Raw genomic sequence first — 16,785 nt, forward strand, 5'->3', positions numbered from 1 at the left:
TGCATCAACCGGTCAGGTGGAGTGCACGCTTCTCCCTTATGTCAGGAAGCAATCCAATTGTGGGAGTTCTGCATAACACATTCAGTCCATCTAGAAGTGTTGTACCTTCTGGGAGTGGAGAACCAGCTGATAGATCCTCAGCAGGTCTTTCTCCTCTGACCACGAGTGGTCCCTTTGTCTGGACATGGCAAGGGACATTCCAATGGTGGGGGATTCCCCTTACAGATGTGTTTGCTACCTATGACAACAGGAAATGCCACCAGTTCTGCTCCCTGCGAGGCCACAGCCTCATGGTCTCTTATGGACACCTATTACACCTGTCCACCTATTCTGATGAGTCACAAGGTTCTGATGAAGATCGAGTGAAATTGGGCACTGGTCATTCTCATAGGCCCAGCATGGCCCAGGCAACATTGGTTCACCACTCTCATAGGCCTTTGGGTGGAGACCCCGCTTCTGCTTCCGCTACACCTGGACCTGATATCTCAAGATCATGGTCAGCTTCTCCACCCGAACCTCAGTTCTCTTCATCTGGCGGCCTGTAAGTTCCATCGTTGAATCCTGAGGAGCAAGCTTGCTTGGAGCAAGTCCGTAGAGTCCTGCTGGGCAGTAGAAAACCCTCTGCCAGGACCACTTACTTTGCAAAATGGAAGTGATTCTCCATCGGGTCCTCCCAATGTGGAATTCTGCCTATGCAGTCCTCATTGTAACTCATTGGAGTACCTTCTGCTTCTGAAACAATAGGGTCTGGCCATTTCTTCAGTCAAGGTACATCTAGCAGCCATTTCAGCCTTCCATGCCAAAGTAGACAGTGAGTCTGTCTTTTTGCATGAGATGGTTATCTGTTTTCTTAAAGACCTGGAGAGGTTATAACCCCCAGGTAAGAGAGCCCTTTCCTCCCTGGGATCTAAACCTCTCTCTCCAGGCATGTTGAGATGATGGCCTACCTTGAGCAGTGGAGTTTACAACTACGAGGTTCACATCCATGGCAAAGTGCCTGCCTAGCTGGTATCAGCACATTGCCTCAATTTATCAGCCCTTATGCAGAGCTTAGGCAGCTCCGCAACAGCTTTGCTTCATCCACAAGATCCAGGGTCTTTCTGTACCCCACATCTCTTGGTCATTCGCAGTTCTGGTTAACCTGCTTCTGTGGGTATTTCTTCTACTGATTCTCCACTATAAGGCTCCTGGTCCATTCCCCTTCCTTGTCCCCTTCAATCTGCTGTTCCTACAAGAATTTCTGCTGCTGCAGCTGTTATTCATTGCCCTCTTTTCTGATGCTTCATCAGCTGCCTATCAGTCATTTTACCTTCTGTGTACCACCACTGTGTGAGCAATCTCAAACCTTCAATGTATTCCAAAAACCTATAAAATAAAAGCCGTATACAGTATGCTTGCTGAATACAGACACAGATGGCGGTGCATAGTTAAAGCACATCGTAGGAGCTAATGGTAACAAAGACTGTGTCAGTCTTCATCTGCAAGGAAAGGCACAATTTCTTTTTAAGTCAAAAGCTAAAAAGCTTCTGACCGCTTCTGCTATCTTTAAATCCAGGAGCAATGGTAACTATTAAGAGTCTTGGATTGCAGATCACCTAGGCAGTAGGTGGGCAAGTACTTTCAGGTCAGGTAGTGATCATAGACTTTGCCAGTTCCCAAGGGACAAAGCAAAAATAGAAGAGACAAAAAGGCAGTTTGAAATGTCTCTATAGACATATTGAAACTATGGACACTACTGAAGAAGAACTCTTAGAAGTTCTTATTACAGAAAGAAATCTGACTTGGTCAGACCTAGAGACCTGGTGATTCAATTTGAAATTTCAGTACAGTTTAAAGAGATTGGCTTGTCCAAGAATGAGGAGGTGTTGCAGTTCTATATTTAAACTGAGAAGCAGATGTAGCTGGATTATAAAAGTTGAAAAAATCTTTGATTTCAAACTGCTTTCTTAGTCTCTGGTTCACACCTAATTATGCTGCTTCTTATGGTCCTAGTCCTGCAAAGACTTAGGTATACCACAGGACTTCAAATCAGTCTACTTGCAGCACCTAAAGTTAAATGTGTGTAAGACTTTGCAGGATCAGCGCCCCTGTTTGGAAAAGTCCCATTTCCTGTCTTCCAGCATCTACCTCCTTTAAATTCTTGCTTAACTTTGACTTGTTTTAGAAATTCTTCATGCATTCTTTTGTCTCGACCTTTCCTGACCTGTTGCCCCATATACTGTTTTAGGTTTCTTGTGTATAATAGAGCCTCTACGCAACAAAACACTTAAGTGCTTTGTTAGATTGGCGTGCTAGATTGCGCGCTTCTTGGGATAGAGAAAATGTGTTTTACTTCATAAAGTACTGTGTAAATATAAAACTATTTAAGTAATGTGTTATAAATAATACAATAAAACAAGTAAATAACAGGGAGGACTTCCTGGTTGTGGGATGTGAAAAATCAGAAGTGGGTAAAGTACCCCTAAAATTGATATTTGGAGTCTTCCTTTCACAGAACATGGTAGCAGGAAGGAACTTAGAATTGCTCAGATATCTGATGGAAGATGAGTTCAGCAACAGTTTTGTTTAGATTAAATAACTTTTTTCCTCAAATATAAATGAAATATATCTTACATTTAGTATTTTTTTTCTGTTTCTGTAATTTGCAGCCAAGTAAGTATGTTGTTAGTAATAAGAAAACTAATGCAGCATTTTAATGGATGCATCCATTTGAAATAACTGTAATTATTTATGTAACAGATTCAAAATTTTTGGACAACTGCCTTTGCTCTCTGTTCAAATCTCTGACCAAAAGCTGATGGGTATCTTGGAGCTAATTGACAGCATTCCTAAACCAGAAAGTGGTCCTGCTACCATGTCTGCTCCCAAGCCAGCTCAGGTAAGCTAAATTTTTTAAATGGTAGAAAAATAGTTTACTAAAATATATAAGACTTGGGTTTTACAAGGAGCTTACAGGAGTTAAGAGCCCAACACCCTTTGACTTTTAATGGGAATTGGGCACCTAACTCCCTTAAGCGCCTTTGAAAATCACAATCCACTTTCTACCACTGTAGAACCAAATACAAGTTTTGCTTATGTATGTTACTATACTGTATCTGTAGTGTGGCAGCCTGGTGAAGTTTAGCTTCATTAACCCCCTAATTATCAAATATTTTCATATAATTTTAAAAATATCCTTACCTATGTTGCTGGTATACTACTTCGGTAAAAATAAAATAATATTTGAAATCTAGTTTACTTTTCACTACAACAATTAATTTGTTTTACATTCATCTTGTCTGTCTATTGTTTATTCTCACTTCTGTTTAAAATTAGTTGCTTTAATTTCACATTCAGGTTTTAATGTGCTAGTAGTTGTTACTGCAAAGCTTGGGTTGCAACTCATTTTAAAGAAACAAAACAAACCTTGTTTGTATTTCAGTTAAAACAAAATCATGGAAATAATTCTGTTAGTTTTAAGTTATATAAATAGTTAATTTTTAGAAAACATAAATTCTGACCCAGATTTAACTGGATAGTGCCCTTTTAATGAATGAGCAGTTTTTAATTAGCTACCTCAAACCCCGTTAACGGAGTTTCTATTTCGCAGAGCGTCTTGTCTTGATTACATAATGTGCTTTAGTCAGTAAAACTTTGGGTTTTACCTTGGCTGTGCAGTTGAAGAGGCAGGAACAAATCTTTAATTTACTTTGTTACGGTTTGGGTTCCCCCTTCAGGAACACAACCAAGTGAAAACTGCATCCTGGCAACCAGTGACAAGAAGTTTCTAGATGTCCTGCTTTTCCTAAGCAACAGAGAGAGAAATAAATCTTTTTAAAAGATTTAAATTTGGGTCCAGGTCAGTTTGTTTGTAGATAGGAATCTCTCTGCTTGTCTTCAGGACCCTGCCACTTTATTATGCAGTTTGCTCCATGGTACTCAGCAGTTACTGTTCCCCACTTCCAGAAGAGACCAGAGCTCTGAGCCTTTCTTGCTGCTCCCTTGCGGTCTTTTGCATTTAGAAGCAGTCTCTGCCTGCCTATTCTAGTTAGCCATCTCAATCATGGGCCCCATTAGAGGGAGTAGGAGGTCACCAGTCTTCTGCATTAAAAGCTGTTGAGGTAATAGTAAAGCAAGCAACTTATCCTTGCTATAAGCAGAAGTTTCAGCTCACTTGTCTAGCCACTTTCAGCTGGTGCATTTTTTAGGCAGATACCGACATCTGATTGCAATGTGTTTGAGCTGAGGACTTTGTCATTGGAATCTTGGTAGTGTATTTTCACAATAAGGTGATAATTTGCATTGTCCCTGCTTCTGTACCACAGGCTTCAGAAGCTAGTTCTCTCCTCATTCAATACCAATAAAAAAATCTAGTACATGCTGGATGAGCAGTCTTCAGCTTTTCTTCAGGTGATTGCAAATGTCCATTTAACATTAGGAGTGCTTACCCAGTGCACCAAAGCCGAAGATTTTTCTATAGCGGTACCTGTCAGGGCAGATGTTACTCCGTTTAGGAATGCATCTTTTTATTTGTCTGAATCTCCTTCTCAATTGGAATATCAAAGGAAATGATATCCTTCCTCTGTGGGCTCCTTGAGCAAATGGCAGAAGACTTGGGAGCAGCCTCAGACAACTAGTGCAAAGAATACCTCCTGTGCCACCATAAAGGTTTCAGAATCTTGTTGTCCCCTGATTGATACTTTACAGAGTTGCTTGGATATGAAGATTAGAGTGCGAGACCCAGCTCAGTGTTCCCCAGTACCGATGGATAGCTATTGCTGACTCCAGTGCCATCCTTGCTATTGTTGAGACAAGCACTAACTACCCTTTCTATTGTGGAACCAGCCTCCATTTCAGCACTGCCACACAGTGGAGTGCAGTGAGCCTTGTTGGTGTTGACAATGCCAGAGACATGTAAGGTGACTAAGGACCTCCTATGCTTCTTGGTGCTGGACTTTCCACTACTACAAACTCACATGGACCATCCCCTTCAGCTGTGCAAATTTCAGGACCACTCTCGGACCAGTGTCAGTACATACCATTGCAGCCCTGGATCCACCACCATTTTTCACCTTGGCACTGACTGTGAAAAAGCCACCAGTGCAACTTCCAGGCAGACAGCTGGTACTGATTGCTTGTAAACATTTGTTGTTTCCTTCGGTACTGATGTCCACACATCAATCCCACTTTCAGCCTCCAGTGTTTCTGCCCAGAACTGCACCACATTGTCCAACAGGCTATTCCTCTTTCTACTCAGAGTCAGAGGTTGGATTGTATGCCTCTCACACACATTACAGGTCCTGGGTCTCCCCTCTCCTTTAGAAACATTATTTCATGAATGCCGTAGGCGTGCTTACAGGTACAGGTCTAGAGAGAAGACTTTATGGGGATGTCATAATTGGCCTTATGGTCTTCCACAATCCTCCTACTGGAATACTTGGGGTATGCCCCCCCCCACCTTAAGATCAGCCTCCCCCATTGTGGCCCAAGACCATGCTGCCTCGAAGGAATCATTCGTACCAAAAACGTATGTAACTAGACCCTCAATCAACTGAAGTCACTCCCCTTCGCATGAATTCTACTTTATCTCCAGATGAGATGTTGGTTCAGAAGTCTTCCTTTCCAATACCCGATGACTATCAAATGTAGCAGGAACTAGTTAAGAGGGTGGCTACATCTTAGGACATACAGGTGGAGCTAGTTCAGGAGAATCCACACAAGTTGGTGTACATCCTCTACACTACTGCACCTGATAAAGTGGCATTGCATATTACTAAAGCTATGTTGGATCCTACAGAGATGCTCTGTCAGACACCCTCATTCTTACCTCCCATAGTAAAAGAATTGAGTATAAATACCAGGTTCCTTCACAAGAACTTGAATACTTTTACTCCCACCTGACCCCAGGGTCTTTGGTTATGACAGTTAATTAAAGTGTGCCAGGGCCTCCTGAAATCTATCCCCAAGGACAAAAAGTAAAAAGAAAACAGGACTGACTTTGTTGGCAGATTTATTCAACATTAGGACTGCAAATTCATATTGCCAATAATCAAGGACTTTTTATTTTTTATGTGATTTTTCTTTATTGGGACATGATGTGCAAATTCTTGGCTATATTACTGGAGAAATCCAATGAGTTGTTCCAGGCGATACTTGCTGAAGGTCATCTGGTCATGAGAACAACCCTCTAAACTGCACTAGATGTAGCTTGCTCAGTGACCAGGATGATGGCGGCAATGGCAGTGACCATGTGTAGTTCCTCCTGGTTGCAGTCTTTCAGCATACTTATGAAAATTCAACAAACTATTGAGGACCTACCCTTTGAGGGATGTAACTCTTGTTCGAAAAAGTGCAGGCGGCTTTACATTCTGTCAAGGATTCCAGATTCAAGGATTCTGGTCCTTGTGCATCTAAATGCCAGCTCCTAAGAGAAAACAGTATTGTACTCAGTAGAGCAGAGGCAAGCCTTTTATATCCCAAGACAACTTTATCAGGATAAAAGGAGAAATAAGTCTTGAAGGAGGAGACTACTCTTGCTGTTGCTTCATCTAAGCAACCACCCACCTCAAAACAGCCTGCCTGACTTTTTGGATGAGATGAGCATATCAATCCATCGGGATCCTCCTTGCTGTACTGCTCCCTTAAGGAATAAGCTGTCTCACTTCCTTGGTGCTTGGAATGCTGTTAAAACAGATCAGTTTCTCTCCATCCCTTCTTCCCGTGCCCATTGCTTTTCAGGAACCAATCAATCTCAGGAATCTGTTATCAAGTGAGAGATACAGACTCTGTTCAATTTAGGAACTATAGTGAAAGTACTTCCACAGCACTGGGGAAAGGGGGTTTACTCTTATTTCCTCATACTGATGTCCCCAGGGGGCCTGTGGCCTCTCCTATATCTGTGAAACTTAAACAGATTTATCAAGAAAACGTTTTGCATGGTTTCCCTGGTTTCCATTATTTCTTCCCTAGAACCCAATGATTGGTATGCTGCTTTTGACTTTGCCTGTTTTCATGCAGCTGTCCACCCTAGTGTAAGAAATTGCTGAAGACTCCTAGGACGCATGGTAGCTTACACACATGTGACTCAGCATACCAGATTACCTGAGGTTCATACAGGGTGGTTGAAGTCTATTTATTGTCCAATAAAACATCAACTTGACATGCTGGTTCATGTACCAGCCAGAGTTGTGTCCTCGTTGAACTGGTGGATGAACCTGTCCTGTGTCTGCACTGAGGTTCCCTTCTCACCTTCCCTTCCCTCTTGGAACAGACATTGTCCTTAGGCTGGGGAGCACACTTAGGGGATTTCCAAGCCCTGTGGTTGAATCAGGAGCTGGCTGTATACATAAATATACTCTAACTTAGCACAGTCTGATGCCTGTCCAAGCTTCCTGCTACATGTTAATGCCAGTATGGTATAAGTTCTTATTGACCACACCATTGCGAATGCTCTATTTAAACAGGTGGAGTAACCAGATGGGACTAGTTTTGCCAGGAAGCAATAAGTCTTAGAAATTTTTGCATTCAGAACTCAGTGACGCACAAAGTTTCACACCTTCTGGTTATGCAGAATTGCCTCACAGATCACCTCATCAGATCCTTCAGAATGAAGCATGGATGGTCTCTCAAAACTGAAGTGGTCAGGTCGATATTCCAGACTTGGTGAACGCCTGTAGTAGATCTGTTTGCCCCAATACAGAACAGGAAATGCTAGCAGGTCTGTTCCAGAGTGAGTCACAGTCCAGTTTCAATAACGGATATGTTCTTTCAGTGGAAGGGCAGCCTATTTTGTTTTCCCTCCCATACCTTTAATTCCCCGGTAGTTCTCAAATTCACAGCACCATACCAAATTGATCTTAAATAGTGCTTGCTTGGCCAAAGCAGCTCTGGTTCTCAGACCCTCTAATGCTTTCTCTCCTACTCACAGCAGAGACATCATCTCAGAATCAGAGACATTTTCTACATCCAAATCCTCACAACCCTCTCTTTATTGCATGGATGCTGAGTAGTTAACCCAAGGGGAAACAGATTGCTCTTTCACTGTTCGGAACATTTTACTGAACAGGAGAAAGCCATTCACCAGATATATTTTATCTTATGAAATGAAAGCTTTTTTTCTATCCTGTCCAGACAGTGAAGCTTCCCTTCATCCTAGATAGGCTAAGGTGCATGACATTTTGGAATACTTACTCTACCTAAAGGAGTTGGGTTTTTCAGTTAGCTCTTTAAGAGTTCACTTGGTTGCAATCTCAGCTTTCCACCCCCTGGTGGAAAGTTGGCCTGTATGTTCTAACCCAGTGACGGTCAGATTTCTAAAGGGTATAAATAGACTGTGCCCTCCAGTTAGGGACCCAGCACCACTCTGGGTCTCAAAGCTGATATTGTCAGCTCTGATGGGTCGCCTTTTAGCATCTGGCTTCATGTTGATTTTTACATCTCTCAGCTAAAGTGATTTTCCTCCTGGTCATCACAATGGCCCCATTGAGACGTGAAGACTTCTATTTCCCCACAGTCTTCTGCTCCTTTGTTCTCTCTTAGTGTTCAAATGGTAAAATTCCCTCTAGCTCCCAGTTGCTGCTTGGCTCTGCTACTCCCCAGAATGTTTTCGTGTGTCTGTGTCTGTCAAATGAACTTCTCCGAGAACTACGGTCCATTGCAGATCTTATACTTTCCAGTCCAAGTGCAAGACGCATTTCTTTGAGTTCGCCGTCTCTAATATAAACACATAGCTCTGTGTGTGCGTGTTGACAGATGTCTAGATGTGTTGCTTAATATGCTACTGGAAAATGCTCAGACTTCATGGTGATGACTGTGGTATAAAAATCTATGTAGACTAGAATAGAAATGTACATCTCCAATCAAAAACTCCACCAGCATCTGCTGCCTCCTACATTCTCCAGTACTGTGAAGAAGTCTGAGGAGGACCATCTGTTCCTTGTAGTCTCTGAAGCTAACTGGGAGCGATCAAAGGGAGATGAGGAAGCTTTCTAGTATGTGCTTTCTTCCACTCCCTCCTCCCCCTTGCTTGTGGGGGAGCCTCCAGCCCCTGCCCTGCCTTCTGGTTTCCTCCAGCCCTGTGAAGATAGAGCTTCCAGGTCCAGCTGTCCTCTTCCTACCTCTATCAAGGTCCATCTTTTCCATCCTCTCTGTCTCTTGAATCTGTGAAATAGAGCTTCCAGCCCTTTTTTGCATACCTCCCATTGTCATCTTATAGCACTTGGGGGAGCTTCTATTAGCTGTTGCTTCCACCTGATTTGTGAGGCCTTGCTTTGCCCCATTTCTCTCTTCTTAAATTGTAATACCCTAAGGCAGAGTGTCACAAACATTTTTTTGCTGACCCTCTTTTTGGAGACTGATGTCCCATGAGCATGCGCCCCCCGCAACCCCAATACTAAGAAACAGTATTTTTGCATAGAACAAAAGGATTTCATTTTCTTGGCTAACAAAACATATTGCTTAGACAGAAAGCAACATAAATAGCACAGCACCACAGTCCTTCTACTGGGTAAACGTCAACACAAAACAGTGGTTTTCAACCTGTGCTCTGTGAACCACTGGTGGTCCTCAGACTATGTTTAAGATTTCCAAAGGGGTCTGTACCTCCATTTGAAATTTTTTAGAGGTCCACAGATGAAAAAGATTGAAAACCTCTGACATAAAAGAACACTTAATGACTTGTATTTGTCTCAGTGAGTAGGAGAAATGTGTTTGCTGGCACGATTTATGAAATCTCTGATTTTGAAGAGTTTCAGTTGCAAACCAGTCTTTACATTCAACTGGCGCCCCTCCCTCTCTCTCTCTCTCTCTCTCTCTGTGTGTATATATATATCTAGAAAAGCGTACTTCAGATAGATATCTTGAGGCAAAATGAATAAGTATTTTGCGTTGGGGGCAGTTTGAGGAATTCTTTTTAAACTGAGAGGAAGAACTAATCAAGAGGTGTGCTTTAAATTCTCTCTCAAAACAGAGTTATCAGCGAAGTCAATCAAATTCTCTTTTAGACTCATGCCAGTCTTGACCTTTGGTATGAAATCCTCTGAAAACAGCTTTCAAACCCAGGTGAAATCCTGCAATTCATTTCTCTCTCTTTTGGGAAAATGTTTGCTGAACTGTGTGCAAAGCTGAGACAAATATTCAAAGATGAATTACATACTTAACTTCTAGAACATTTCACAGTCCATAATGACAGTAGACAATATCGGGAACATAGTTACATTGTCTTGCGGCATATAAATACTCCCTCCATAGCAAAAGATATTGGCAAACCTCTGTACATTTTTGTGGATAAAGAAACTGTTCAGTTCTTATCTTTCAATGAAAGGTTAAGTTCATTGAGCTTGTCAAATGTTAGCCACATAGCCCAATAAAACCTGGAATTGTTGGTCATGGAAGTAATGGTGAAATGGTGTTTCAGAGTTTCTCAAAAACATACGACGCTCCTTCCTGAGTTTCCAGATTCTTGCCAGAAATTTATTATGTGACAACAATCTAACTTCTGTATGAAGCACAAGTTTCTGGTGCAACAATCCTATTTCTTCACATAGCACTGAGGAGAGGCATAAGTTTGGTGGTCAAGCTTTTATGAAGTTCACAACTTTGACAGCAGTGATCAGTACATCTGAGATTTGCTTTTGGGATTGCATTCAAGGCTAGTGCCTCTCTGAGCAACTGTATGGTGCAACAGCTATCATCTGAGCAACAAGTTCACTATTGCATCAGTCATGACTTTTGCCCCATCCATACAAATCTTGACACAATGATTCTACTAAATGTTTTTATCCGTCGTGTATTTTGAACATTTTGAACAACTCCTTGCCGTAGTTCTTGTTGGGACAGAATGGCAAAATAAAGTCTCTTTTGATCTGAGATGAGTAGATGTCTCTTATGAAAACCATCATTTGTGCTGCATTGGCAAAGTCAGTGCTCTCGTCAACTTGTAGTGTGAAAAAAGGACTTTGACGATCTGCTCCTTGACATCTCCTGCCATCTCAGCAATTCTGCAGCTAACTTTGTTTTCAGATACTAGCGTGAGACTGTTGGTCAGCAATCTTCTTCCCCCATATTATCGATGCCATTTCAATTGCTGCTGGCAGCACATGACTGACCAATCAAATGGGACTTTCCACTTCTTGCTGTTTGACATGAGAGCATCAGATGCTTAAAGTGCTTTGGCAGGGGTAGCACAGTGTTCTTTGATTTATCTGTCCTTTCAGTTGAAAGAGCTTTTGTTTTTAAACAATCAAAAAAAAAAATCTTGTGGTTTTATCTTTGAGGGCATGATGTTTGGTCTCCAAATGGCACTTTAGTTTTCTTGGTTTCATGCTAATCTGAGGAAGAACTGCAGCACAAACAACACATTGCAGTTGAGAACTATGTGAACCCCAAGTCCAAGCAGGAAGGATATTTCATATTTTTCTTTTTCCTGGCTCTATTTATTCCTTCCCCAGGATCAGCATGGTCAAATTTTCACTTCACAAAACATTCCATTCACTCACAAGTATTGAACACCAAAACAATTGATCTCCACTGAGTAGAAAGAACATCTGAGTGAAACCTCACACTCACATCAGCTATATATAGCATGTGGGAGTTAGAAGGTGCTGACTTGGCATGAGCACATTGGTCAGTGAAGTTTTGGTACTATGCTCTGGTAATCTTGTGATTTGAGGGACAAAACCCATGTGTAATGGCAGCAACAGGATCTTTCTGAAGGAGAATTTTTATTTTATCAACAGTATTTTGAAGAAACAAGAAAAAATTCTTAGTATGGCCCTTATTTTCTCTTATTATTTTAATTTAAAAATCTGGAAAAATTGGTAAAAACCAAAAATTAAATGCAGCTGGTGGCAGTGCTCAAAGGCATCTGGGGATGGGGTGGGCTCCCTTATTACTTTTTAGGGGCTACTTCACTTCTCCTTATGTGGCTAACAGCAGGGCCAAGAGATGCAGAGAAAGAAGAATCTAAGGGGTAGTGGTAGGTATAAGGGGTGCTGTGGTGGGTACAAAAGAGGAAATTATGGTGAGGAGGCGAGGTGGAAGGCGAGGGGTAATGGGTAGGGGAGATGGGGGAGTTAGGAGTAGTGCAGGAGAGACAGGTGGAGGGGAGGCCGGGGCAAAAGACGGGGAGTTACACAGTAGGAGCAGGCAAGAAGCGTTAGGGGTTGGGAAGGAGGCAGGAGCTGGGTTCGAGGATGAGGTGCCCAGTACCCAGGGAGCTTGGGGGTGCTCACCGTGTGGAACTTAAAGAAGCCTTCAGCTCCCTGCAGCACTTGGTTTTTCTTGGCTGCTGGGACCCAGGTCCTGCCCATCTCGCTCCCCACAGTGCTGTGCTGAAGGGCTGGGGTCAGGAGGAGAGCATAAGGCTGTACCCCTGAGTATTGGCCCCCTGCCAGACAGCGCCCCCTATTGACCCTGGCCCTTCAGCATGGCCCCATCTACTTCTCCTACTTCACTTACTTCACCAGGCTCTTTCTGGCAGGGAAAGAGTGCAGCACTCTGTGCTCTTGGGCTGCGCTGAAGGGCTGGAATCAGGAGGGGGCACTGTCTGGTAGGGGGCTCAGTACTCCTTGTGTTCAGCCTTCCACTCCCCACTTGCAGAGTCTCTGCCGGCCTTCCCACCAGAGAAGAGTAACTGCCAGTTGGTGGCTGCTGCAGCTGTAGCGGTGAGGGAGTGAGACAGGCAGGGAGCCTGGTCCTGGCAGTCAGGACTGCCCACACAGAGTCCCATCCACTTCCCTTGCTGGACAGAGACTCATGCTGACCCCCGCCCTTCGTGACCCGCCAGGTCTTCATGCCTGTCCCAGGAGGGCATGTCCACATTTTGAAAACTTCTGATTTAAAATGGTATTTTTAACAGGTAATTAAAAATCATGATACAAAAATGTTTTCTTTCTCGTTAATATAAAGTCTTAAAATATAAACTAATTAGTTGTCTGAAATAGCTGTAGTCAGTCAAAATGGAAAGAATTGAATGAAAATATTTTTAAATTAGTTTTTTTTCATGTTGTCTTCTGTTTCAGATTGCAGTAACTCCTCTGCTTGCAACGCCACAAATTTCACAAAATGTACTTCCTCTTTTGGAACTTCATTCATTAACTGAGTCAGGTAAAGATAAGCTATTTTAGAACACATTTTCTTAAATAGGTACTATAATATGTCAATAAAAATTATTAAATTAAGTGGAGTATTAAGAATACAAAGATGGTGAAAAGTAAACATAAAAAACTACAATATTCTAATGTGGCATTGTGGAGCAAAGTTAGTACTTTGGGGCTCAGACTCTTAAGTTCATGTTGAGCATAAAGATATGATCAAGCTTCTGAGTATGTATCATTTTCTTCCCCAATTGGAAGATTCGGGTGATGTGGAGAGAACTGTTGTGTTGTTTAATGTTTCTCACATACTAAAAATCATAACTATTTCATTGTATGTTTACTAACAAACAGGAATGGTGATACTTCTTTTGCTGCCTGTTTCCTTTTTTATGCTTTGAATATGCTGGATGGTAGTATGTTCAAGTGTGAGAGGGTTTAATTTACCTTTTACTTTCTTTTAAAATCTTTGTGCAAAATTTGTTTTAATGGTCAGAATTTTTTCATGAGACTGCATAAATTAATAATTAATAACAAGTTCAAAATTTACAGTATGTTTATAAGTAGCCATTTGGAAGCTTGTGTGCAGCAGAGTTTTGGCTTTTTGAAAAGAGCATTCTCACAAAGGAGCACATTTGGGGCAGGGCAAGAAGGAGATGTTCATGCCAAAAAAAAAAAAAATCCAGTATTTTATATGTTTTTGCTGCTGCTGAAAATACGCTTGCTTAAGGCTTCCTCATTCTAGCTCATGATTTTTTTCTGAATGATACTGCAATGAAATAATAAGGATCAAATAGAAGATGTGCTATGAGAGACAAATCACTTTTGAATACATATGTTTATAATGCGGTTATAAAATCCCATAGATTTATTGATTACATTTAAAAAGTTTAGTTACATAGGTTAATGTTTATTTCTAGTATTAAAGACCTCCTTAAACATAAAAGATCAATATCAAAATATCTGACCATTTTTGCTTACTTTTACATGTAATATATATGATTATTTAAAAGAAATTAGAGAAAAATATAATTCTCTTCTTTTTTTAATTTACACTGAGAGCTCTCAATGCAGAGTGTAGTTCACTTCCCCAGTTGTTTGAGAGTTATTCACATAGCAACAATGGAGAGTAAAACATTTTTTTAAAAATTACAAAAGATGAGAGAGAGAGAGAGAGAGACAGACCGACCGACCAACCAACCAAAGGCAGATGTATCTGTAACCACTTTTAACTAATTAAAAAAAAAAAGACTAGATTTCAAATAGATATATTTCTGATTTTACTTGTATTACATTGTATGTGGAGCTGTTTAATTATTTATTATTTTAATAGTTGCTTGTGCATTATTTTAATTTCATTCCGTTTTGCTCCATATGGTGCATATAGACCTTCTGTCACATACATATCTTCTCTATATATCACACATTCACTCTTGCCAAGAAATGGCATCTCCAAAATACACTAATTCAAAGAACCCTTTAAAAGCTTTAACCATATCATTGATTGTATCTAATTATTTACTAGATAATAATCTTACCATACTCATGTGTAATTATTTATAGATGATATTTCAAATAAATTCTGTACTATATTGCAAAATAAGTGTTGGTATGAAATTTAAATATTCACGAAGTGATCATTAATAGAACTTTAAACTTAGAATCGGAAGAAGAATTTTATGATGCCCCCACCAGTCCTGTGGAGGAGATGCCATTTTTTGAAGCATCTTCTGGCTCTCTGACCAGAGTTAACAGTGTCAGAAGAAAAAGGTTACAGAAGCAAGAATCTTTGAAGAATATGACAGAATTCCAGCTAAGATTTGAAATATCTGAGGTAATGTCACTTTTTTCTTTCTCCTAAATATATTCTAGTCTACCTGTAGCATCTCTACAACCTGGTTCATGTATGTTGCTTACTTGAATCCACCTATGTTCAAATCCTCATTAATGCCATTGTTGCCTCTTGCTTTGATGGCTGCAGCTCTTCTGTGGCCTCCAAGTCCCAACTCTCCAAAGTCTAACATGTGCAGGATGCAGCTCCCTGCCTTCTTGTCTGCATCAAGAAGTACATCCCTTTACTCTATTCTCAAACACCTCCACTATCTTTCCATTCATTTCATTTTTGAGTTTACTTTTACCCTATCCTTTCCTTTAAAAACAAAACTATGTTCTTGTTCCCTTTTACCTCCCAGCTTTGTCTCCCACTCTCCAAAACTTTGCATGGTCAGTGGGAGAGCCGTCTCTGTACTCCTTCCATCTGGAACAGCCTTTCTGCCATTAATGCTCCATCTTATAACAATTACCTTAAAATCTAGCAGTATTCATTTTGCTAGCTATCTTTGGTTTCTCTTGGCCTCTGTTATTGGTCTCATGACTAAATATTTGGCATATTCACTGCAGGTTGGTTTTTTTTCATTATTTTTCCCTATAATTTATACCATATGCTATGCACTGTCTTTTTAATTCTGTAAAGCTACTTCAGGTTAGTGCTTGTATGAAAGACATTATACGAAATAAGGTTTTAATGAGTTGTCTTGTGCTCTCATGCAGAACACTTGGCTCATAAAAATCCTGAAAATAATTATTTTTGTTTGGATTATGGTAATACCTTCAATATGGTAGGTCCTCTCCAGACGCAAGATGCAGCCCCTCTCCCACAAAGTTGACAGACTAAGAATAAGTGTAATTCTGAAAGTCTTATCCATACATAAAATCTAATACTTTCTATATTTGAAATTAGCTTATAACGGGGGTCTTAAACTATTTCATAATGTAGATTACGTTGATAGAGGAGTTCCTTTCCCATTCATTGGCTTTAGTAATTGAGGGGAGCTCCTGTTTGCTCCTACATATGAAGTAGTGGAGGCTCTAGTAGAGAGAGAGAGAGATTTGGTCTCCTTGTTTCGATTGTTCTCTTTGAAGTGAAGAACCTGAAGACCTGTAGAAGCAGCTGGAAACAAGGAATGCCTGTGCCATGAGATCACCCTGGTTCTCCATTGAATGCGGCTGTGTGACTAGTTCAGGACTGTGGTCTTAAATGATGTTTGGACAGAGGGACAGATCCTCAGCCAATGTAAATCAGCATAGCTTATTTGAAATCAATAGAGCTATACTAGATTACATAAACTGAGAATCTGGCTCTGAATGAGATTAACTTTCTTGAACAGTTTGTGGAGCTGCTTTTAAGAATGAAGTTTTATTTCGTACACATTCTTGTTTTGCTGGTTTGTTTTATAGAAATAGCAACATCTAGTGTTAGTTTTAATACTGAAAGGATATTCTTCAGAGTTTTTTCAAGGAACATTTTCTGTCTAAAATTATATTTGAATTGGATATTCATTGAATACGAACTCTGATGAAACTGTACTTTGTGTGTCACCACTATCACATTATGCCTTATTATGTTGTTTTTTCCTCAGGTCTTAATTCAGTTGTGTCGTCTTGCTGATGGTACTGAAAAGCCTGTGCTGCAGCTAGAAGTTGTAGGATTAGGCACTGAACTTAAATTCAGAACATTTGATATGGCTGCAAATGCTTTTCTTAGAGAAGTCTGTTTACTGTGTCCAGAGTATATGGGTAAGAATGTACATGATGCTCTAAAACTGATTCGCAAACCTACAGTAGTACGGTGAAAAGTTCATTCCAGGAAGTCTTTTGGGCTTCCTTATGTCAGCTAAAGTTCCAGGATCCATTCCTTAAAAATTAATAACTTATT

General features: G+C 40.7%; 1 protein-coding gene across 5 annotated transcripts in view; it reads left to right on the forward strand.

Moving 5' to 3' along the window:
* Nucleotides 1-16,785, forward strand: part of VPS13A (vacuolar protein sorting 13 homolog A) — a 271,263-nt gene that overhangs the window by 99,670 nt on the left and 154,808 nt on the right. For all 5 annotated transcript variants that reach the window (XM_034774370.1, XM_034774372.1, XM_034774371.1 and 2 more), the window contains exons 23-26: nt 2,740-2,878; nt 12,999-13,083; nt 14,732-14,904; nt 16,490-16,646. In XM_034774370.1, the coding sequence (XP_034630261.1) occupies nt 2,740-2,878; nt 12,999-13,083; nt 14,732-14,904; nt 16,490-16,646 (554 nt within the window). The remainder of the gene's footprint in view (nt 1-2,739; nt 2,879-12,998; nt 13,084-14,731; nt 14,905-16,489; nt 16,647-16,785) is intronic.

Source organism: Trachemys scripta, chromosome 6 (genome assembly GCF_013100865.1).
Source record: "Trachemys scripta elegans isolate TJP31775 chromosome 6, CAS_Tse_1.0, whole genome shotgun sequence".
NCBI lineage: Eukaryota > Metazoa > Chordata > Testudines > Emydidae > Trachemys > Trachemys scripta.